At 36.0% G+C, this 25,348-nt stretch overlaps 1 protein-coding gene across 4 annotated transcripts in view; it reads right to left on the reverse strand.

Annotated features, from left to right (window-relative positions):
- CEP350 (centrosomal protein 350) overlaps window positions 1-25,348 on the reverse strand; it is a 261,140-nt gene that overhangs the window by 8,069 nt on the left and 227,723 nt on the right. For all 4 annotated transcript variants that reach the window (XM_037825243.1, XM_037825242.1, XM_037825245.1 and 1 more), the window contains 7 exons: window positions 22,115-22,275; window positions 18,497-18,633; window positions 15,830-15,912; window positions 12,759-14,773; window positions 11,473-11,880; window positions 11,232-11,378; window positions 7,479-7,601 (listed from right to left, as the gene is read on the reverse strand). In XM_037825243.1, coding sequence (XP_037681171.1) covers window positions 7,479-7,601; window positions 11,232-11,378; window positions 11,473-11,880; window positions 12,759-14,773; window positions 15,830-15,912; window positions 18,497-18,633; window positions 22,115-22,275 — 3,074 coding nt within the window. The remainder of the gene's footprint in view (window positions 1-7,478; window positions 7,602-11,231; window positions 11,379-11,472; window positions 11,881-12,758; window positions 14,774-15,829; window positions 15,913-18,496; window positions 18,634-22,114; window positions 22,276-25,348) is intronic.

Below are 25,348 nucleotides of genomic sequence, written 5' to 3' on the forward strand. Positions count from 1 at the left end.
TAGTCTTTGTATTATTTTCTATTCTTTTTCGTACTTTGGAAATATTTCATAAACATGTAAAAGATTTAGAAAAAAGTAATCAAATCATGATTAAATTATAAAAAAAGTTAACCTCATTAATAATAAAATTATATAGAGTAAAATGAACTCTCATTTTTTGCCTATTAAAAAACTCAGAATAGCCAATATTGGCAAAGGTAAGAAGTATCACTCTCACATAGTGCTGGTCAGTACATAAAATTAGCAAAACTTTTCTGAAGAAAATTTGGCAACACATACAAAAATCTTAACATTCTGCATATTCTTTTAAACAGCAATTCTATTTCTAGGAATTTATCCGAAGGAAATTACCAGAAATATGTGCAAAGATATATTACAAGCTATTTATTACAACAGTGTTGTTTAAAAGAGCAAAAAAATTATTGATAGGCTAAACATCAAGTCAATGGAATACAAGGCTTCCACAAAAATAAAATAGAGTAAAGCTGTTAAAAAATAATATAAAAAAAGGAACATTTAAGGACATGGAAAAATGTCCATATTTTATTAAGTGAAAAGAATCAGATTATAAAAATGATACTTTGATGATCCTAATTTGTTTGAAAAAATTCTCTGAACAAGTTTATAAATCAAAATATTAAATTATCTAGTAGTGGAATTTATTATAATTATTTTTTTAACTGATCGTATTTTCTAAACTTTCTAAAATGAGCATTACTATTTTATAATAAAATTTTATTTAAAAACTTTTTCTGTAATTCTTATTTGAGTCCCTTTTCTTTGTACTAAAGGAAAAATAGTTTTATGTGTTACTAAAAAATATTTTTAAAAAAATCACAATCCTTGTAATGCAAAATTATTAAAATCTCTAAATGCTAGGTTGCCTAAATCTAACAGTAGAAGAGGAGCCTTGTTGAGTTAGCATTACTTATTAATAATTAACTCAGTGGGCTAAAAGTATCATTTCATTAAACATTAAGAAAGTGAACTAATGCAAAAAGTTACGCAGGCCCAGGACTTCTCTGTAGAATGTAGAAAAATATTTTATGACCAAAAAAGAGGATAGTTGCATAATACATATTTTTTAATGTATTACTTCATGTATTTTTTCCCAATTCCTAAATATCTTCAGTTCTTAGGCACAGACACCTTCACCCAAGCTATAATCATCATATACTTGCAAAAGAAACATTTTATTTATTTGTTTGTTTAATGTTTGAGAATTTTCTGGTAATTGCTAAAGATATGCCTCTGTTTAAAGGACCCTGTTTGCCAGTGCCGTATGCCTCTACTGTCGGGGGACAATATCTTATTGTTTGGTACATTTTATTAAGAGTTGCAGATCAATATGCTTATTGTTTGCTTCTTAGATATATTACTTGTTATTTCTGATTAATAGCTCAGATCTGAAAAGGACCCCAAATTGCTGTACTCCCCTTCCAATATATTTAATCTTACTACTATTAGGATGGTATTTTATAACCATGTGAAGTGACTGCTGTGCACAAGCTGGAAGTCTTATGCATTAAACCTTCATTCTCCATGTCATTTTTAACTGGTCTATCACTAATGCTAGTTCCTCATTTACTCTGACAAGCGTTCAAGATAAATCTATGTAAGAAATTTGCTTTAATACATCTTTCACCTATAATACCCTCTAGGCTGGTCTTTTTTCCTCCACATTCTTGTTCCTTTTAAAGCATTTCTCCAGTGATTTAAAATTGCAAATCTGATACTGTAATTTCTCTTGCTTAGATTTTTGCTTTTAACATAAAATCCAAAATCCTGAAGATGGATTATAAGATACACTTCATCTACTTCTCCAACTTTATCCATGCTACCTCATTCTCACTCTCCAATCACAATAACATTTCAGCTCATATCATGCTCTTTCCCATTTCAGGGCTCTCCCTGAATTTGTTCTGCCTATCATACGGCTCAGTTAATGTTTATTTATCTTTAAGATTTCAGCTCAAATGTCACTTCTTTGGGGAAGTCTACCCTGACCATCCTCATTAGATCAATTTCTCCTGGTTTAGTCTTTTACAACAGCTCCTTATATCTTCACTTAATTTGTAATTAAACTCCTGCGTAAACTATATATTAATGGTTAGTCTCTGCCAGTAAACAGTAAATTAATGAAGGCAGGGTCTATACTATTCTGCCCACCATTGTAGCATCAGCTGTTAATTAGTATAATTCCTGACTCAAAGTGTGCACAGGAATAACTTATAGCAGATATGATCATTTTAACTGACAGTAGATGACTCACTCTTGATTGCTTTTTTAATTCCTAAGAAGTGGAAGAAGTAAAATCTTGGAAATTAATAATAGTTCAAACTTTAGAACATAAAAAAAATATGAGAACAACTTCACCTTCTTCAAAGGCAAAGATCTATGAAGAACTCAATGGTTAAAATCTTGGCTCTTATTTCCTATTTAAGTCACTAACATCTTTGAACCTAAATTTCCTTACTGGTAAAACTAGGAGGGTTGACATCAACATGGCGATGTAAACAGCTACTGAAAACTGCTCTCCAGAGAGCTGATGAAAAAAAATGACAATTCTGAATTGTATGAAACTCTGGAGGAGGATATAGACTGGAGAAAGACTGCAAATGCTGAATTGAAGAGAGAGAAGAAATATTAGGTAGGAATTTTCCGTCCCAGACCAGCCAGTCCTCTTCCCTCCCCCTCACTCGGTCTCCATGTGGGAAGGGCACAGAAACAGCAGACTGGAACCCTACCACCAGGGACATAGATTTTAAAATCTCTCACAGCAGTGAAAAACACCCTCACTGTTTGAAGACCCGGTGGGCAGGGGAGGACATTTCAAGGCCCAGATCAGTGAGGGACAAAGAGACTGAGAAAATGTGGACAGAGACTGTTTCCAGCCCTGGGTCTGAAAGCCCTTCTCCCACCCTTGAGGGAAGCAGCAGCCAGCAGCCATTTCCTTGCCTTGGGGACAGCTGGAGTGCTGGATTGGCTGAGGGAGCACTCTGCCACAGGTGGAGCCCCACATCGAGCCAGATTTTGGCTGGCAAAGTGAGGGCATAGGAATCCCAAAGTTTCAGCCTCGCTGCGTGATACAAAGCCTGCGCTTGGAGGCAAAGCAGCCTCTGAGGACGATTAAGTTACCGAACAGTGTCATGTGCTGGACAATCCAGAAAGTACAATGGAAGTAAAATACTTTTTAAAAGATGCTTCAGACCCATTCTTAGGAGCACAGAAGCTGGTCTCCATGCCCTGTATGGAAACCTGGCCCAGTTTTGGTTGAGAAATAGGGAAGACCCAACTATTAAAGCAGGACCCCAAAACAAATCCAGGTCTTGCTAGCTGGTGGAAAATAGAGCACCACTGGAAGCCAGCAGATTTGTATTACCACACACAGTAAAATTGCTGTGGTGCCCAGTGCCTACCTCCCAACCCTGTGGCAGGCCACGGTAGGTGCCTGATTTCGGGGAGGGGGGAAGACTGGGGGCAGAGCTAATTTGACAACTGGCCAGGGAGAGAAACAAAGAAAATAGAGATCAAAGTCAACCAATAAGAAAATCTTAAGCAAAAGAGAGAAAACAACCTCCAGAATAAACGAATCAAGAAAATCAGATGCCTAGACAGCAAAAAACTCATGAGCCTTATCAGGAAACAGGAAGATATGGCCCAAAGGAAGAAACTAAAACCTCGACTGAGATTCAGGAGTTGAAACAACTAATTATAGATATCCAAGCAAATCTTTTAAATCAAATCAACAAGTTGAGAGAGAATGTGACAAAAGAGATGAAGGATATAAAGAAGACACTGGGTGATCATAAGGAAGAATTCATAAGCTTGAAAAAACAAATGGCAGAACTTATGGGAGTGAAAGGCACAAAAGAAGAGATGAAAAACACAATGGAGACATACAACAGCAGACTTGGAGAGGTGGAAGGAAGGATAAATGAGCTGGGGGACAGGACATCAGAAATCCTGCACACAAAGGAACAGACAGGGAAAAGACTGGAAAAATATGAGCAGGGTCTCAGGGAACTAAATGACAACATGAAGTTCATGAATATACGTGTTATAGGTATCTCAGAAAGAGAAGAGAAGGGAAAAGTGGCAGAATGAATAATAGAGGAAATAATCAATGAAAATTTCCCAACTCTTATGAAAGATGTAAAATTACAGGTCCAAGAAGTACAGCATACCCCAAACAAAACTGATCCAAACAGACCTACCCAAGACACTTACTAATCAGATTTTCAACTGTCAAAGACAAAGAGATAATTCTGAAAGCAGCAAGAGAAAAGCGATCCATCACATACAAGGGAAGCTTGATAAGACTAAGTGTGGATCTCTCAGAAGAAACCATGGAGATCAGAAGGCAGTGGTATGACACATTCAAGATACTGAAAGAGAAAACTGCCAACCAAGAATCCTATGTCCGGCAAAACTGTCCTTCAGAAATGAGGGAGAGTTTAAAATATTACAGATAGACACTGAGAGAATTCATGAACAGGAGATCACCTCTACAGGAAATACTAAAGGGAGTGCTAAAGACAGATAGGAAAAGACAGGAGAGAGAGGTTTGGAAAGGAGTGTAGAAATGAAGATATCAGGAGACAGAAACAGGGTAGAGATCAGGCATTTGATATTGAAGAAGTATAGAATGTTCTAGAGGATTGACTGTATAGATCCAGAAATGGATACTGTGTGATGGTAGCACAATATTGTAAGCACACTGAAAAAAGATGACTGTGAACACAGTTGAAAGAACGTTAGGGGTCTGTATGACAGCAGAAGGAAAGATAGAAGATAAAGACTGGGACTGTATAACTTAGTGAAACCTAGACTGGTCAATGAGTGTGATAAAATGTACAAATACAGGAATGTTTTTGTATGAGGGAGCAGCAAGAAGGAATGAAGTTGTGTGGTATGCAACTAGGTGAATGGACCATGAGGACAGCAGGTTAAGTGAATAAACCTGAAGTGAAAAGACAAACATTATAATGCCTCACTAATATGGACTAATAATGTACAAACCCTGAGAACTGAATCTGGGAGCATGGGTTATCAGGGGAAGGCTTATGTAAAGGTTCCTATATTGTAAGCTCTTACAGCCATCACATCTATTCATGAATTGTAATAGTTATTTCTAAAGTTTGAGATTCTGAGCTGTTTGTGTGTGATGTGGTCGGTCCCTGGAGCTTTGGGTGTCTGCATGGCACCTAAAACTAAGAGCCAGAGTTTGGCAGTTGTGAGTGTCAGCATTGCCCCATGAATCAACTGTTAAAGAAGCTAAAAAGGAGATCAGACTTTAATTGGAGATATGAATGAAATGGACTTGGTTGAAATTGGGGTAGATCAGACTAAAGGGTAGAGGATGATATTAACTGTGTTTTAAAACTTGGGCTTCTGTGTGGGACCAAAGGAAGAGATCTTTATTTGGTGCAAAATCTATATTTTCTGTAACTTACTATATAATTTAACTTGTATGGTAAGTTTACTCAAATACTGTAATTACATGGAAGCTTGACTAGAGAGTGAGACCTTATTGGTTTGTACAGGTTATCATGAAGCCCCAATACAACCCAGAGTAATTTGGGCAGACAAGAAAAAGTATTTGCAAAACCCCCTTGAGGAACTGGGGAAAAATGTGGAATATTAAACCTCCCAGCTGGGGAATTCCTGATATTCTTGCAAGCACTGGGGGCTACCAGCTTAGTAGGCCAAGACTTCAATTTTGGAGCTTGCCCTTACGAAGCTTGTCACTGCAATGGGGAGGCTAAGCCTACCCATAATTGTGCCTAAGAGTCACCCCCAGAGGGCCTCTTTTGTTGCTCAGATGTGGCCTCTCTCTCTAAGCCAGCTCGGCAGGTAAACTCACTGCCCTCCCCACTACTTGGGACACGACTCCCAGGGATGTAAATCTCCCTGGCAACGTGGGTTGTGACTCCCAGGGATGAGTCTGGACCCTGCATTGTGGGATTGAGAAAGACTTCTCACCAAAAGGGGGAAGAGAAATGAAACAAAATAAAATTTCAGTGGCTGAGAGATTTCAAATGGAGTCGAGAGATTATTCTGGAGGTAACTCTTACGTGTTATATAGATATCCCTCTTTAGTTTATCAGAATAGTTAGAAAGAAATATTTGAAACTGTTAAATTGCAGTTCAGTATCCTTGATTCTTAAAGGTGAGCGTTTAACTTTATGGCTCATATAGTGTGACTGTGTGATTATGAAAACCTATGGCTCACACTCCCTTTAACCCAGTGTATGGACAAATGAGTAGAAAGGTGGGGATAAAAAGTAAATGACTAATATGGGGGAGGAGGGGTATGGGACATTTTGAGTATTCTTTTTACTTGTGTTTTCATTCTTATTTTTATTTTTTGGAGTAATGAAAATGTTCAAAAATTGACTGTGGTGATGAATGCACAACTATATGATGATACTCTGAACAACTATTTTACACTTTGAATGATTATATGATATGGGAATATATTTCAATTAAAAAATGGTAAACAAAACAAAACAAAAACTAACAAAAAAACCCCAGTAACATGAGTCCTTTCTACCCCAAAGAATTACTATGAAGATCAAATCAGATACAGCATGAAGAATGATAAACTGTAAGACATGAGAAAAATGTTATCTAGTATGGTTATTATTGTATAAATGAAGCACTATAGAGGTACATACACGGGGGAAACTGATATATTTAAGCATTAAACTATTTTTTTTTCATTATATGAATACCAGTATAGACAAGTTAGGAAACTAAAATAAAAACATGAGGGGCAAACTTGACTCAAGTAACACGTGAATTTCCCTAAGGTTATTAATGTTTGCAACTCCTTAACATTCTTTTAGGGAAGAAATGATGAAGGATAACTTTTTTATACATACATACCTTTCTTACAATGTTAGATAAATATATTGCAGAACTAAAAAATTTTATCCAGCTGAAGTTCTGTATAATAATAATAATACAAATAATGATGAAATGGTAATAGCTAATATTCATTGAGTTCTTACTAGGGCTGTTCTAAGCGCTTTACATATATATATTCATTTAATCCTCTTAATAGTCCTATAGGGTATGTACTATTATAATCATCTTCATTTTGTAAATTGGGAAATGAGGCACAAAAAGGTTTGATCACTTGCCCAAGATTATACACTAAACTCAGACTTCTCTGACTCCAGAGCCCACATTGTAATTCACTGATATCTTTTCAATTCCGTTTCTTAAACTTTGTTTCTGCTCAAGCTTTTATTTCTCAAGTCCTCCACACTCATAAAATACTTCTGATTAAGTTAAAAATTCATCTACCAAGTTTAAAAGAAAGGAATTTCCAAAACAGAGGGGTAGAAATGCACTAAATGAAGATTTTAAGACCTAAGATCAATTATATAATTTTTCCTTTTAGAATCTAACTAGATTCTGAATTTAGAAGGTATGGTCAAAATAAAAATATCTTGGCTGTATACACTGACCAGGATATGATCCACTCGGTCTCTTTTCTTTCTTCCAAATTTCATCATTTTCTGCCAATCTGTTTTGTGGTTTGGCTCCTTTTTAAGACTGAACAACTTGAGTACTTCAGTTGTTATGAAGTTCTGTGAAAGTAAGAGCAATGAATAAGAGCACTTCCTGGGGCATAAGTGTTTACAATTGCAGTAAACAGACTTAAGGTAAGAATACAATATTTATAATAAAATATACAAATTTCTTCCACTTACTGTTCCACTTAGCAATTTTGAAGCGAAAAGCATTCCAAATGCTCAGCTTTTATTCACTTAAAAAATTGTTTTTATACAACATACAAAAATAAAACCCACTGATGAATCTGTAAAGAAATCACTTTAGAATTCCCTTTACCTAAGAATCACTGGTACCTAACTTCAAGATGGCAAAACTGCTAAAGAAGCATAAAATAAATCTCTGAATCTGAACAACCTCATAACCATTCTGGGGGGCAATGCCATTTGAGAAAAGTATAAGGCTTTGACTGGGATAGCACCATGAATGTGTTAAATTAAAAAAATATGAATCAACACTTCAGTATGAGAAGCATAATTTTAGTGCTAACAATATTTGAACTATCACTCTTAAAAAAGCTTTACAAAATGCTATTTCAATATTAAAATCAGTGGGCATTTAATGTGTGTTATATTAATGCATGCTGGTATGTATTATGTCTAATTTCAACTTTATTTGTTCTTTGTTATTAATAAAATAATTTATTATTTTTTTACAGTTATGTTAAAAAAGTGTTCTTAATGGGCAAAGGGACACCTTTATGAATCAGAATCACCTGGAAAGACTGTCACCATGCTCCTAAATTCATCACTGCCTCCCCTTACACACACACACATACACACATGAATGAACCTTGAGGACATTATGTTGAGCGAAATAAGCCAGAAAGAAAAGGACAAATATTGTATGGTCTATGATACTGTGTGTATGTTAAAACTTCAACATCTTTGTGAGACCAAAAGAAGAGATGTTTATTTTGTCCAAAATTTAAATTGTCTGTAGCACACGATCTAATTTAACATGTCTGGCCAGTTTATTTAAACAATCTAAATACACGGAACCTAGAATAGGGAAGAGATGTTGTTATTCTGTACTGGTACATTCCAGAGTATCATTCCCCGATACATTCCAGAGTATATGGGGCATAAAAAAATAAAAATAAATAAAAATACTTGCAAAGTCCCTTGAGGGACTGGAGAAAAAATGTGGAACTATTAAACCTCCCCACCTGGGGAACTCCTGATATCCTCTCAAACTTTAGGGACTCCCAATTTAACAAGCCAAGTGCCCTCAATCTTGATGCTTGCCCTTACGAAACTTATTTCTTTAATGGTAAAGCTAAGCCTTCTTATAATTATGCCTAAGAGTCACTCCCAGCGAACCTCTTTTGTTGCTCAGATGCAGCCTTTTTCTCTAAGCCAAACTTTGCAAATAAACTCACTACCCATCCCCCTATGTGGGACATGACTTCCAGGAATGTAAGTCTCCCTGGCAACGTGGGACATGATTCCCAGGGATGAGCCTGGCCCTGGCATCATGGGATCGAGAATGCCTTCTTGAGCAAAAGGGGGAGAAGAAATGAAACAAAATAAAGTTTCAGTGACTTAAAAGATCTCAAATAGAGTTGAGAGGTTATTCTGCAGGTTACTCTTATGCACGCCTCAGCCAGACATTGCAATTTTCCACAGTATGCCAAACTTCAACTAACAGTATTCCTGAAAACCCCAAAGGATACCCTGGGCTCTATCTAAGACTCTATAAAAGTTTTACCTATTAAGTTTATTTTTTCAAAAACTTACAACTTCCAGGTTGTTCCTATGCCAGATAAGCCCCGAAACCCAGAGGTACCAGTCTCTCCAAGAATATCAACCAGTTTCATTCCTTTACCCCATAATGTCAACACCTCCTTTCAGCAAGAGGAAGTTAGAATGGTCATTGCCCAGCTATCCCTGAAGATTGAGACTGATCAAAGGAGAGGGAGGAGTTGTAACGGAGAAGTTTGGATTTAACAAATGACTGGGACTACTGACTCCTTATATAGATATTTCCTTTTAGTTTCTAGTTATCAGAGTAGCCAGAAGGAAATACCTGAAATTGTTGAACTGTAATCCAGTAGCCTTGATCTTTGATAATGACTGTATAACTATATAGCTTTTATATTGTGACCATGGGATTGTAAAAACCTTATGACTGACACCCCCCCCCCATCCACTGAATGGGTAGATGAGTAATAAAATAAAGACATGCATGAAAAACAAAACAAAGCACAATGAGATACCACTTCACCCCCCCCCACCCCCACCCCATGGCATCCAACTTGAGTGCACTCATGTACATTCAAGAGTTTATCTACTGCAGAGGTCTGGAAGCACTAGAGTACACAAGTGTGTTTTGAAAAAGCTTCCCAGGTGACACTGATACTCTATTCCTCAAAGTTGAAAATCATTAAAGAGGGTTTTTTTTTTTTTTTTAAAAAAAGACAACACATCAAAATTATCTGTGAAAACTTTTTTTGTTATTTACTTTAATCTAAAACGGGAGTCAGCAAAACTTTCTGTAAAGGGCCAACAGTAAATATTTTACACTTTGTGGTCCATATGATCTCTATTGCAACCACTCAACTCTGCTGTTGTAGTAGGAAGGCAGAAAGACAATATGTAAACAAGTAGATGAGGATGTGGTTCAATAAAACTTTATTTATAAAAACAGAAAGTGGGCTAAATTTGGCCCACAGGTCATAGCTTGCCAATCCGATTGAAGCATATATTACATCTCACAAATATTTGTTAGTGTCTGTCAGTATAATGTGTTTTTGTTTGTGTGTGTGTTTGTTTTAAAGCATTCTATGATCAAATAAGTTTGGGAAACACAACTCCTTAGGAGCTCTGTAGAAATGTGGAATTTCAGGTCCCAGTCCAGACCTACTGAATAAGAATCTGCATTTTAACAAAATCATCAGATGATTCATATACACATTGAAGTTTGAAAGGAACTGCTCTGGAAAGACTACTTTTACTGAATTAAGGAAACGTGAGTAGGCAGCGAGTATACTTCCACCAATTTGACTCTAAAGTTGGTTTGTAGTTTCTGGCACCTATTATTTTCAGGGGCTTCTTAAATAACAAAAGAAATATTTTTTTTTCTATATATCACATTACTATCCTACATATTTCAAAATCACATTACCAATTTGAAACCTCCAAAATCAGAGATAAAAGGTGATTAACACCTAGGTTTCCAGGGCTGGTATGCTGAAAAGACTTAACCAAGGATATGTTTTTATGTGCACTTCTAGAACATTCTACGCTATCTGAAAATTACCAAAACTCACCCAAAACTGCTTTGAGTTGCAATAATTTAAGTCCCTGAGTATTTCCTAATTTATTCTTAAATATTAGTTTATATTTAGTACATAATATAATTATAATTACTTATATAATAAATATAAATTGTGTTTTATATATAGGAAATGACTGTTAAAAATCTTATTTTGCAAAAACCTGAGGATTCAAGGTTCCCTCTCAACTCCACCCCTCCATTGCTCATGAATTCAATGAATCAACAAATATTTGTTAAATACCCACTATTTGTTAGGCCATGGGGACACAAAGGTGAATTATACAGAATACCTGCTTCTACGGGATTTATAGACCTCTATAAATGAACAGCAAGTCAAAAAAGAAGATACTCTATAGTTTGCAGTTTACCTTGATTTCATCAAGGTCATTGGGATTTTTCACTCTTCGGAAATAAGTAGAGCTGATTCTACATGGCTTCATCCAGACAGGCTGATTCAAGTTGGGATCCTCAGCAAATATTTCCTCAAAAATCTCTTTTGTTAAATCAAAAACCGCCTTGATAGAGGGAGGAAAAAAATAAATGAAATGGTTAAGAATCCAAATTTCAGACAAGGAAGTAAAAATTAGAATTATCCTTCCATTTACACACCTGTTTGTAGACCCTTTTACTAGTGCTTTCTATATCTTGACTCTTACTGACACAGCCAAGCAGTTTTGTAGGAATATTGATGCTATGAAGATCATGACCTAATTCTTTCCATTTCCAAAGTTCTTCTGCAGCATCATGTACAAGAATTTCTACTTCCTCTGCAGTATGTGGGACTGCCAATAATGTTTCACATGACTTTTGGGGAGCTTTTTTAGATTCTGCCATTAGAGGTACAATTGTCTCTTCTGCCTTACTTTTTTGGACCTTGTGAGAGGAGCTCAAGCCAAAGTCCTCATCAAACCAATCTTGATCATCTCCTAACACGCTCAGGAACTCCCGACTGATCTCAAGTTCAGCAAGTCTCTTAGCAAGCTCTTCCTGCCCACTGGCACCAAACACTGGGCTCTCCTGTAGAAGTGGAACATTCAAATAGAATACCATTTAGTGACCTCATATCACTTAAGTTTTTTTTTATTTTTTAAGCAAGTAAATGTATTATTCATATATTTGATATTCCTGTATAAATAAGCAAAGCAAAACAGTATGGTGGCTACAAATGAACAAATTAAAGGAAAAAACAATCCTGTTTCCTACAGTCTGCTTAGGTTTTATAACTGAATTTTTATGTTTACTGATTAGTGTTTTCTTTTTCTTTTTGTATCATCATAATTCTGTTTCTGAAGGACTGTCTTTCTCTATGGTATGGAAATGGGATACTGAATTTCTCACCTTTGGTAATTATCTGGCTCAAGGTACTTAAAATCATTACTTTTGCTCACTTGTCCATAGGCAACCTGAACAAGTTGGTGTCTGACTATATGTCATAGTGGATATTTCAATTTTACCAGAATCACCATCACAACTGGTAACTGCTGCAGGGCAACCATGACTGAGTAGAAATAATTTCACAGATAAAAATGGGTTTCCTCTAGAACTGGGTTAAGAACCATTGGTAAAACGCAATAGAATAAATTTGTACAGTGACTCTGGAAGGGGATCTAATCTGCAGGCAGTGTACAGGGATTATCAACCCTGAAGTTTAACTGGACGTTTTAGTCCCCATAAACCTGCCAGTGTTTGTGACAACCCTATAGTGACTACTCATGACATAATAGAGGACAATTACGCTTCACACAGAAAAACAGCTACAAGGCATTTAAAAACTAGTCTAGTGATCTTTATCTAAGAAATAACACATCACGAAAAAGCTATCAGGAGTTACAGTTTAAAATGCATTACACAGGTAAAGTAAATTGATGCTTTTTCTAAGATGAAATAATACTTACAGATCTGGAGCACAGATCTGGAGAGGAAATCTCTTCTTTTTCATCTTCTAATTCAGGCCTTAAGAGGCAACTTGGACCAGTTGGTGATTGCTTCTCAAGATTTTGAGATAGGCCTTGGGATGGTCCTTTCTTTTTGTTATCAACAAGAAGCTCCTGATTGCTAAGGTGGATTTTCTCATTCCTAGCTTTTTTGATTTGTTGCAATTGACTGACTGTATCCTTCACAAAGACTTTCAGTAAACTATCTGTCAGTAAGCTGACTGCTTCCAGTTGTGGCTTTGATTTTTTTTCTTCATGTAGTGGTGACCTCGGCTGGGCTTCCAATTGGTTCTTCTCTTTTGTTAAAAGGTCCAGAAGTGGGGTAGAAAGTTTTTCTGAAATTTCTGAACATAGGTTCTCTTCCTTTTCAGTAAACTGCTGGTTTTTCAACTCTTCTGAAAAGGTATTATCTAAAGTATCATCTTCTACAGCAGTGGAAATCTTTTCTATGGCACCAGAAACAAGATCTTTGTTTTCCTTTGAAGAAGAAATTAGTGAATCCACTGAAGATTCCTCGTGAATGCAAGCTTCAAGTGCTTCAGAAATGTCTTGTATATTGTCTGTTTCTATTTTAAGGCTTCTGTCAACTGAGGTTTCTCTATTGTGCACACTAGATAGAGATTTTTCATAAAAATATTCAATAGCATCCTTTTCTCCATCAGACTTGGGACCCTCTGTGTCTTTTTGTTCTTGATTATAATACTGACAATATTGTTCATCTAAGTAAGAGTCTTCATCTTCATTTATGTCTATATAGTCTTCAAAGTTTTCTGGAATGTGAGATATTTTTTGAGGAGGAGCAAAAATTCCATGCTTCTCTTTGCATTCAAAATATACAATGCCATCATATGTTCCATTGTTATTTCCTTCAGGTTTATCCAACTCCACTCCAGCCCAAAATCCTTTAGCAAAACCAGTCACACCTTTGAATCGAAGAGTTCCTGGCTGAACACTGCCAATTAACACCCTGTCACCAATGTGGAAATCAAGTAACTTGTCTGCAATAGAACCTGAAACCAAGGAAGGTGATTCAGTAACTCCCTCTTCATGCTCTACATCACTGCGCTCTTTACTTTTCATAAGCTCGGTAGGAGACTTGAGTTCTAACAACCTTTCAGAGTGGACACTGCTATGAATGGAAAGGCTTGGCTCACTTAGGCACTCACTAATTTCATCATCACTACCAAAGCTAGTGGCTCTACTTCTAGAACTCTTCACTGGCTGTGACTTATCTCTGCAAGACTGAGAGTCTTTGCTGAGAGACAACAAAGATGATACCTCAAAGTCATCTTTGTACAACTCAGCTGGAATTTTTTTCTTGAGAAAAGACACTTCAAAATCTTCCGAGTATGATACCTCTTTAGGAGCAGACAGATGTTCTAATAAAGATGACTCCCTTTCCTTTGTGTTCTTTTGTTCATGAATGTCACTTGCTGATTCAAAGTTTGGACTATGAGCCATATCTTCATCTGACTGTCTCTCTTTCAACATTTCCTCTTTTTTATGAAGATTTTCAATGGCTAATCTAACTAAATCTTTCTGAACATTTACAGAATCTAAAGGAAGAGTTTTCTTTGAAAGAATTTCAGATGAATCACCCTGTTCCAGGTCTAGTTTCAGTAAGGCATCAGATTTCCCAGATTGTTGAGAACAGGCATCTTCAATCTCACTCTCCTCTAATTTTGCATATTTTACCTCTTCTTGTATTTCTGATTTTTGACTAGATTCTTCTTTAATCTTAGCTCCTGACACATCAAGAATTCTATTAGGGACAGTTAATTCTTTGAGAAGAGGTAAGGAAGGTACGTTTTCTAGAGAATCTCCAGATTCTGCCTTGGTTTTCCTTGATGATCTAAGAGTTGGAGATAGGGTCTGAAAATGCTCTTCTGTTCGACTGTCCAATTCAATCACTCTCTTTGCATAGGCAGATAGAGACCTTTCTGATACAGATCTCTCAGACCCTGACAATACAGCATCTTAAAGAAAAAAAAAAAATCACCACATCAAAATTATTTAATCAAAATCTCTCAATCTTTGCAACCCAAGTTTAAGTACAAGCCAAATCTTACAGAGGAAAACCTCTGGTTAATATGATTGTTTTGGTTACAATATAAGGTGAGTTTTTCTTTTGAGAGAATATATTATACCGAAAATAAACAGAATGTTTATAAAGACTTTGAAAAATTTAAAGTTTGGAGTAATTTCTTAAGTGTTGGCTTAACCAATAAAGTGAAGAAAAATGGATCTAAGTTTATGGAGACATTGCTTTGCTATTATTCTCAAATCATGCAAATACAGAATTGCAGGATGAATATTACACACGTTCTTTAAATAGGGAGGGAGATAATACTTCTATACATAAGCCTGAAAGAATGAATTTCTCTACAGATTTCAACTAAGCTCTCTAATATTAACAAACAAAAAAAGATAGCAACTGTTTCTTAAATACAACACTTTAAGAGCTAACTTTGGAAAATAAAAAGAAAAATGAATTTGTGAGTAATAAACCAAGAATTAAAAGTTGTTAATTCAAATCTCTATTTTGTTATTAGGCAGGCTTTTTCATGTCCAAGTTTTGTTTTGTTTATTCCCTCATTGAATTGCATTTCATTTTCAATAGTTTTTATCTTTCTTTTGGTTAAATTGAGAAAATGTAGATTACATTTTAACCTGAGAAACAGTACAGGTTGAAAATATAAATACATTCAAGAAGAGCACACACAGATGAAAAAATACACAGGGCTGATTAAAGGGAAATTTAGAGATGCTGATGATACATTTAGCTATTTTAGATTAACATCTTCATGCTTCATGTTTTATTCATAATAACTGGAACAAGAAAGGCTGATTCACATTACTTCATGCATAATTAATAAAATACTTTAAAAATATAAAAGTACTTAAAATGTTTATAATCTATTAAGTTAAAGAAATTCATTTTTAAATAAAAAACAGTAGAGGTAGAATTTTATAAGCCTTTTGCACAAATTCTTAGACTAGATACAGCTTACTAATTTTTTCTAGTTACATACCAACATGTTCAGCAATAGACTCTAGGGATCCTCTGGAATGTTCTGACTCTGTTAGTGATTTCCAATTCTTTGCTGTTTCAGATCTGAAGCAGAAAAATCATTGAACAGAAATAAATATATTCCTCATACAATAATGACTAGTAACAAAACACATTTGTCCCTAGCCAACTACTTGTTTCCTCTTCTCCACAGGAGGTATTCCAACCTTTGCCACTTTCATCAAGGCTATTTCTGGCCCTCATCACTCTCAGTAGATGCCTCTTTTAATGAGTAAAACAGAAGCAATCAGGCATGAACTTTCTTACCTTCAACCTTTCTAACTACAAATTAAGCCACAGCCATCTCAGCTGCTTTTCCTTTGGTCTGCAGGGAGGAAAAGATGTGTCTTTCATTTGTTCAAAGCTAACTGTTCAATTCTCCTTGTCTTGGACTCCAGATCTTTCCACAGCTTCATGGACAGGACTCAGTTTTCCATTCTCTTTTCTACAGTCATCAATCCTTCAATCCAGTGATTTTTTCCCTCAATTTAAAAGTGTGCCTTAAGTCTCAAAAAGTGTTTTTCCCTCAATTCTTCATTCCTCCACCCTATGCTACTGTCCTCTCTTATTCTTTATAGTTTAAGAAGAAGAGCTATATGCACTATCTTCATTTTCTTGCCTTTTTTTCATTTGCTAAAGCCATAATATTTGGCTTCCACTTCTACTTTTTTATAATTAGCCCCTTTAAGGCTACTATTTCATCATATTTATTATTTGGTTTCCTTTATTCTCTCTGAATGCATACTTTCTCTGGGTGACGTTGCTGTATTTTTGGCTTCAGCTATTATCTATATGCTGATGATTCCTACATTTCTAACCTTGACATCTTTCCTGCAAGATTTCATTTAAATGAACTATAGGCAACTCAAAATTAACATCTGAAAAACCAAAATCAGAAGCTTCCCACAAAAACCACCTACTTTTCCATTTAGGTTAGTGGAACCAACTATCTAGAACAGAAAAATGTGAGTCTTCCTAGATTTCCTCTGTTCCCCCATCTAGCACTCTAATTAGTCCAGTCTACTTCCTAAGTATTTCTAAAATCAATCTTCAATTCTCTATTCTTAATCTTATTTGAGGTTTATCTTAGACTACTGTTTTCCCTGCTTCTAAGCATATCATGGCCAGAAAGAACTCTCACCATGAATCCGATACTGTCACTTTTTTCATTAAAATCCTTCAGTATCTTATTTAGGAAAACTTTATAATATATTATATAGAAATTAAAATAAAATTTACAGTTTTTAATATCTGGAAAAGTATGTAAGCAACAAAAATACACACAAAATCTAAAAAAATATAAAATAAAAATCCTGGAAGGAAATATATCTAATTGTTGACATTTACTATTTTGGAATAGTTGGGTAGAAATAATTTAGACTTTTTTGTTCTTACTGCTTCTCTAGAAATAATAATGATAATGATGATGATAATAATAACAATAATAATAAAGCAGTTAATACATAGTGCTTACTGTGTGCTAAGCCCTATTCTAAGTGTTTCATAAATATTTAGCCTTTTAACCCTCATATCAGCTGTACTAGTCAGCCATTATTATTATCACTGTTTTATAGGGATGTAAGTCCCTATAAAGAAACCCTAAAGCACAGAGAGGTTAAATAACTTGCCGGGAGTTATACAGCTAGTTGGTATAGGAGCCAGGATTCAAACTCTTGTAATGCTAAATTAATCGTGATGAGCCCTATAATTGTAAGAAACAAAAACATCCCAAAACATTAAAACATTTAAAAAAATCCATCAAGGGTAAAGTACAAACTACTAGGAAGGGACTGAATACAAGGTTTTCATAGTTTGGCTTCTATTTATCATTCCAGTGTCTTCTAACTCCAGCAATATCCCAATTATGTTTAGCCTCTATGTTAGGCCAAGCTAAGCTCTCTTTTGCTTTCGGACATTCACACATGCCCTTCTCTCTGAAATGTCCCCTATTTCTCATTCCCAATGACCTCCTAACCCTACTCCTTCTTTAAAATTTAGTTTGAATATTATAACCTTCCTTTTTTATGCAACTCATAAATATTTTATTCTAATGTGGTTACTCAGTATCTTCTGTATTTACTTTTACTGGCAGCATAATATTCTATTGCCTGAAAAGAACCATTAATTACTGAGCTATTTCCCATTTTTGGACTTAAGATCACTTCCAATGGTTTATTATTTATATTAGTATTTATAAAGGATGCTATAAGAAACATATTGATGCTCACAGTGATTTTTCTCCCATATTTTCTCAATCTAGATTTCCAGAAGTGGGATTATGGACCAAAGATTACATATATTTTTTTCTTGACTTTTGAAACCTTGCCAAATTGCTTTTCAAAAGGTTTATAGCAACTTACAATGCTACCCACTAACAATGCTGAAGTATTATAGTCACTGCACCCCCTAGATTTCAGGATTCAAATATATATTTTAAATTGAAACCTATTACAAATTTGTTTTGTGATTATATCACGCATAACACACATTTTCTTTCATAAAACTTACGACATAATCAATATTTTTACTTCTACAATTTCAGTTACTAAAAAGATGACTTCTCTAAAAATCATTCTTCATTCCTTTCCCAAACAAGGTATAATACAGATTAACTATCAAAAATTTCTACCTGTGTAGTGGTAGGGGCTTGATCTTGGGTTTTTCAGAAGATGAGGAGAGCGTTTTAATCTGAGGCTTGGCTGTTGGTGATGTTTCCAAATCACGGCTAAGCTCTGCTTCAGTTTTCTTAATGAATTCATCATATGACTAAGTTTAGAAAAATTAGAGCAGTTACTATGCAGAATTTTTAAAAACCATTTTAAGTTACAAAACAGTATATTTCATAGTAAAATATTCCAAAAGTAAGATGATGTAATGTAAAAATCCCATTCTCTGCCCCCAGTCCCATTCCCCAGAGCTCTATAAACTTTTATTTGTATATCCTTCTCAAAATAACTCTACTTACAAACAAGATGTATAATCGTAACCATCAATATTAATTAAAAAATGATAGTCTTAATCTACAGCAGTTTAATACTTATGAAACAATAATCATATGCTGCCACATTAAAAAACTTTTTAAACTGATTCTATAATTATTTTCTGATAGGTATCCTAATACTTGCATGGTACCTTCAAGAACTTTAGCCATTTGATCTGGATTTCAATGGCAGTAAATGATAGGCACCTACGAAACAAATCCTGAAGACAGGTAAGGATGTGGTTGGAGAATGACAGTACAGAATTAAAAAAAAAAAAAAGTTTCCTGGTTATTACCCATTCTGTAAACAAAACTTTACTAATTTAATTATAATTTATATGAAATCTAAGGGAAGCCCTCCATCCATTCTCTCCTTAGTTTTCTTGGCTAAACACCTTGACTTTTACAACTTTCACTATTTGAGTGGTTTCCAGACTCTCACCATCCATGTTACCTTCATCTGAATTCTCAGTGTTTTGATAAAGAAATTCCTGGTATTAAAAAGATACACTATAGTCTGGCTAGCGAGGTATATATGGGGACTATAACTTCTCAGACTTAGAAATTATATTTGCATAAACACAGTCCATTTATGAAACCTGTAACCAAATAAAATCTGAGACTTTTTTTTCAGGTGAATTACTATGTATTATGTTTCCCTACCACATACAATTTTAAAACAAATACAGAACTTTGTCTTTGTCTTTCAGTCATTTAATAAAAGGTTGAATGAGACAGATCCTTATGTCCTCCTCTAGAGATCTCCTTTTGCAACTGACATAACCATTAACGAATTTTTTTGAACAAAGCTATTTGATCGAATAGTATTTCATCCTCAATGCTCCTCATTCAAAAGCTTTTTCAATGGCTCCTCATTACCTAACAGCAGTGCTTTTAAGTCTGGGGCCCCACCATAGATGAATTAAATCTCTTCTCAGTGAGCCCAGATACCTGTATTTTTCAAAAAGCTCCTCAGTTAATTCTTACGTCCAGCCAGGTGGAAGACTATTGCCCTATGTGAATGCAGGATGAAGTCCAAACTCATTAGGCTGATTTCTAAGGTCCTTAAAATGATCTTCATTTTAAAACTTTGTATCCTTATTACTTTCCAACTCAAACTCCCCAGTATAGCCATTGTATCTAGTTTACCTTTTCTACTTGTAAACATTCGTGTAAGTTATGCTCTGTTCCCATCTCTGTACTGTGTACCTGTATGTTGTCTGTTTTCTCTACCTCCATCAGTCCTATTTTCTGTGTGGAAGGTAGTACAGTATAACAGTAAGGGCAAAGAACTGAAATTAGAGCTAGATTAAAATCCTAGGTTTACACATATGAGCTGTGTGTCCCTGGGTAAATCATTAATCTCACTGAAACTTATCCCCATCTGAAAAACAGGGATAATAATACCTACATCTTGTTGCTGTGAAGTTTAAATGAGAAATATGTATAAAGTAACCAGCAGAGTTCCTGGCACATAAATAGGCACTTGAATATTTGATGACTAAATTCATAAACGTGTTTGGTGTTACACAAGAGGGACCAATGGGTGGAAATTAAAGAGACAGAAATTTTGACTAAACATAACAGAAGGCTTTCTAACACCTAGAGCACCCAGAGTTTTACACTGAAACTGACAGCCTTGAAAAAAAAATTTTTCCTACTACTGGAAGTATTTAGGTACCAGTTGAATGACTCTCTCTGGTGAAGCCATTAAGAGGGATTCTTGCAATGAGCAAGGGGTCCAGAACAATTCTATAATGAATACAGTGTTTTAGGAACACTAGTCTGGTAGAATGTATATGATAGCGAAGCATCGAAAGGCAGGGACATCTAAAAGGCCATGCACTAGGCCTCCCTATATTTGTGCCTAAGAGTCTCCTCCTGAATGCCTCTTTGTTGCTCAGATGTGGCCCTCTCTCTCTGGCTAAGCCAACTTGAAAGGTGAAATCACTGCCCGCCCCCCTACGTGGGATCAGACACCCAGGGGAGTGAATCTCCCTGGCAACGTAGAATATGACTCCCGGGGAGGAATGTAGACCCGGCATCGTGGGACGGAGAACATCTTCTTGACCAAAAGGGGGATGTGAAAGGAAATGAAATAAGCTTCAGTGGCAGAGAGATTCCAAAACGAGCCGAGAGGTCACTCTGGTGGGCACTCTTACGCACACTTTAGACAACCCTTTTTAGGTCCTAAAGAATTGGGGTAGCTGGTGGTGGATACCTGAAACTATCAAACTACAACCCAGAACCCATGAATCTCAAAGACAGTTGTATAAAAATGTAGCTTATGAGGGGTGACAATGGGATTGGGAAAGCCATAAGGACCACACTCCACTTTGTCTAGTTTATGGATGGAGGAGTAGAAAAATAGGGGAAGGAAACAAACAGACAAAGGTACCCAGTGTTCTTTTTTACTTCAATTGTTCTTTTTCACTCTAATTATTATTCTTGTTATTTTTGTGTGTGTGCTAATGAAGGTGTCAGGGATTGATTGGGTGATGAATATACAACTATGTAATGGTACTGTAAACAATTGAAAGTACGATTTGTTTTGTTTTGTATGACTGTGTGGTATGTGAATATATCTCAATAAAATGATGATTAAAAAAAAAAAAAAAAAAAAGCCATGCAGTCAGTAGAGGTAGCTTGAAGGCAGTAGGAATGGAAAGGGACAAGGAAGAAGTTTTGTAAAGAAGAATCAATGGGATCTGGAGACTGAATAAACAGGAGAAAAGAGAATGAGAACAGTATCAAAATGGATTTCCAGCCTGGGAAAGAACTGGGGAAGGCTGCTTGAGTTTGGGAGAAAAGTCAAGTCCACAGGTATTTAGGAGCCATCCAAGAAGAGGTAAGAGTTCACAATAAGTGTTGTGGCATGAAACAATATTCTGCTAAAAAAAAAGAAAAAGAAAAAGAAAAACAAAAGCAGTAACAACTGCATAGTTAGAATTATTTATCTTATGGTTTTTTTACTAAAGAGGGCATGGATACCAATCTTTCTTTCATAGACCAAAATTTTCTTACTAAAAAAACACTTTATTTTAAAATTGAATTTTATATTTAACATTTTGATTTAATATTTAATGTTTTAAGCAAGAGTTTATTTAGATAACTTCAGATTTTTTTCTGGAGTTACGGTAAAATGTGGTACCAAAGTAATTAATATTAAAAAATCCTAATCCATCACTTTATTCGCAAAGTTAAAACATTCTTGGCTTCACATATATATTAGCCTTGGTATTAAAACTCTTTCTTCCTATGTCTAACCTCTAACTGTTTGATCAGACTGGCTTCTTGAGCTTTCAGTCTTTCCTTTTGCCTTTTTTTCTGTTCCTTCTTCAACTGGTCCACAACTGATTTTCTTTTTCGCAGTTCATCCTTCAGAGCTCTGATCCTGCCTTCAATGTCACTCTGGTCAGATGTAGTTTCTGAAAGACAACAAAATCTTTTGTTTAATTTTAACTTAAGAATGAAGTTAACTTAATAACTACTAGTGAAAAGCTGTAATATAATTCTTCATTTATATAGGTTAATCTAATATTTAAAATTAAAGAATTTGAGTTTCTGAATATCTGTTAGTAATCTGCATCCCCCTTTCCCCCAAATCCTTCTTTAGTTTTATTTTTTTCATGGTTCCTCCAATTTACTCCTACTTTCTAATTGTACTACTTGGAAAACTGTAGAAGCTCAAAAAAACTCACACAAAACAAACATTTTATGTAGCTATATTTTAGGCAATGTATTAATTTGATTTACAACTAAAAAAGGTAATGGTGAAGGGAGAGCACAACTGAGTATCTCCTCCATGCTTTCTTTTAATTTCTAAAGAAAATAATCAACTGATTTTAAGATTAAAAATTTCTAATACAGCGATTGGGAGCAGGACTGCAGTCTGAACTAAAAATTATCACCTTTCTAAAATGAAGTAAAAAGTCATACGTTGCATGTTCTAAAACAATGTATTCTTTATTTTTCCTTTTCAATTTTATTGAGATATATTCACACATCACACAAACCATCCAAAGTATACAATCACTGGCTCATAGTATCCTCACATAGTTGTGCATACATTCCCCATGATCAATTTTATAACATTTTCATTACTCCAGAATAGAAATAAGGATAAAAAATAAAACTCAAATCCTCCCATACCCTTTATCCCCTCTATTGTTGACCCATAGTATTGTTTAGTAAATTCGTTACTGTTGATGAAAGAATATTAAAATACCACTTGCACTAGTTTGATGCATTATGTCCCCCAAAACGCCATTATCTTTGACGCAATCTTGTGTGGGCAGACATATTAGTGTTGATTAGATTTTGTAATCCTTTGAGTGTTGCCATGGAATGCACCCCACCCAACTGTGGGTGATAACTTTGGTTGGATAATTTCCATGGAGGTGTTGCCCCGCCCATTCAGGGTGGGTCTGAGTTAAATTATTGGAGCACTATATAAGCTCAGACAGAAGGAGCAAGCTTGCTACAGCCAAGAGGGACATGTTGAAGAATGCACAGGAGCTGAGAGAGGAACTGCAGTTTACAGAGACATTTTGGAGATGGGCTTTGAAAGCAGACTTTTGCTCCGGGAGAAGCTAAGAATAGACAAACGCCCCAAGAGCAAGCGAGAATGACATTTTGGAGAGAAGCTGAAGCTTAGAAAGGAATGTCCTGGGAGAAAGACATTTTGAAACCAGAACTCCGGAGTGGATGCTAGCCACGTGCCTTCCCAGCTAACAGAGGTTTTCTGGACGCCATTGGTCATCCTCCAGTGAAGGTACCCGATTGTTGATGTGTTATCTTGGACACTTTATGGCCTTAAGACTGTAACTCTGTAACCAAATAAACCCCCTTTTATAAAAGCCAATCTACTGCAGAGAGAGGGAAGATGGCTGCATAGAGAGGAGTGGAAGCTAAGTAGTCCCCCTGGAACAACTAAAAAAAACCAGAAACAACTAGTAAATAATCCAGAATAACTGCGGGGGGACAAATGAGACCGTCCACTCATCATACACCAACCTGAATTGGGAGGAATGCCTGACATCACAGCATAAAATCTGTAAGTAAAACCTGCGGATCCAAGTCGTGAGACCCCCTCCCCCATAAAAGCCTCGTGGTGCCAGAGAGAAGCTCACTCCCAGCAAGAGAATATAGGTCAGCTGAGCTCCAACTGGGGTTTTAAGTAGCGAGTGTGAACTGCTCACTGCAAGTACAAATCCCCAAAAAACAGACAGAGGCTTTGGGTGATGATTGACATTGGAGAGCCGGAGGGTCGCCTTGGACTAGGTCTGAAGGGGACTATCTGTTTCTTTTTCGGCTCAGTGGAGAAAGCCCCAGCCATTTTCAGTCCCCAGTGCTGTGACTCAGAGAAGGGTGGAGCTAGCACAAGCAGAGAGAGAGACCACTGAAATGCTAATGACCTCCCCCTAGGGGGTCTATCTTCTCTAGGAGGAAAGGGGTGGGGCCCTTTCCATTCAGAACCAGACCCCAGGGCCTGGGGGAATAAGGCCGTACCTCCTCACACCAGTCAAGAATTATAGGCTAACAGGTACCACCTGCTGGGCAGAAAAACACAGTGACCTGAGGCATCACAGGGTATACCAATTTTCTAAGACACACCCTCAGGGAAACTGGATACTGAATATTTCTTCCCTCTGGGACCTGAGCCTGTTCTGGTGTGGGAAAACCTGATTGGGGTAGCCAAGGAAACCATGCCTAGGCAACAGAAAATTACAACCTACACTAAGAAAAATGAAGTTATGGCCCAGTCAAAGGAACAAACGTACACTTCAACTGAGATACAGGAATTTAAACAACTAATGCTAAATCAATTCAAAAAGTTTAGAGAAGATTTTGCAAAAGAGATAGAGGCTATAAAGAAAACACTGGGCATACATAAGGCAGAAATCGAAAGTTCAAAAAAACAACTAGTAGAATCTATGGAAATGAAAGGCACAACACAAGAGATGAAAGACACAATGGAAACGTACAACAGCAGATCTCAAGAGGCAGAAGAAAACACCCAGGAACTGGAGAACAAAACACCTGAAAGCCTACATGCAAAGGAGCAGATGGAGAAAAGAATGAAAAAATATGAGCAACATCTCTGGGAACTTAAGGATGAAACAAAGTACAAGAATGTACGTATCATTGGTGTCCCAGAAGGAGAAGAGAAGGGAAAAGGGGCAGAAGCAATAATAGAGGAAATAATTAATGAAAATTTCCCATCTCTTATGAAAGACATAAAATTACAGATCCAAGAAGCGCAGCGTACTCCAAACAGAATAGATCTGAATAGGCCTATGCCAAGACACTTAATAATCAGATTATCAAATGTCAAAGACAAAGAGAGAATCCTGAAAGCAGCAAGAGAAAAGCAATCCATCACATACAAAGGAAACTTAATAAGAGTATGTGAGGATCTCTCAGCAGAAACCATGGAAGCAAGAAGGAAGTGGTGTGATATATTTAAGATACTGAAAGAGGAAAACCGCCAACCAAGAA

This window comes from Choloepus didactylus, chromosome 2 (assembly GCF_015220235.1).
Source record: "Choloepus didactylus isolate mChoDid1 chromosome 2, mChoDid1.pri, whole genome shotgun sequence".
In the NCBI taxonomy this organism is placed as follows: Eukaryota; Metazoa; Chordata; class Mammalia; order Pilosa; family Megalonychidae; genus Choloepus; species Choloepus didactylus.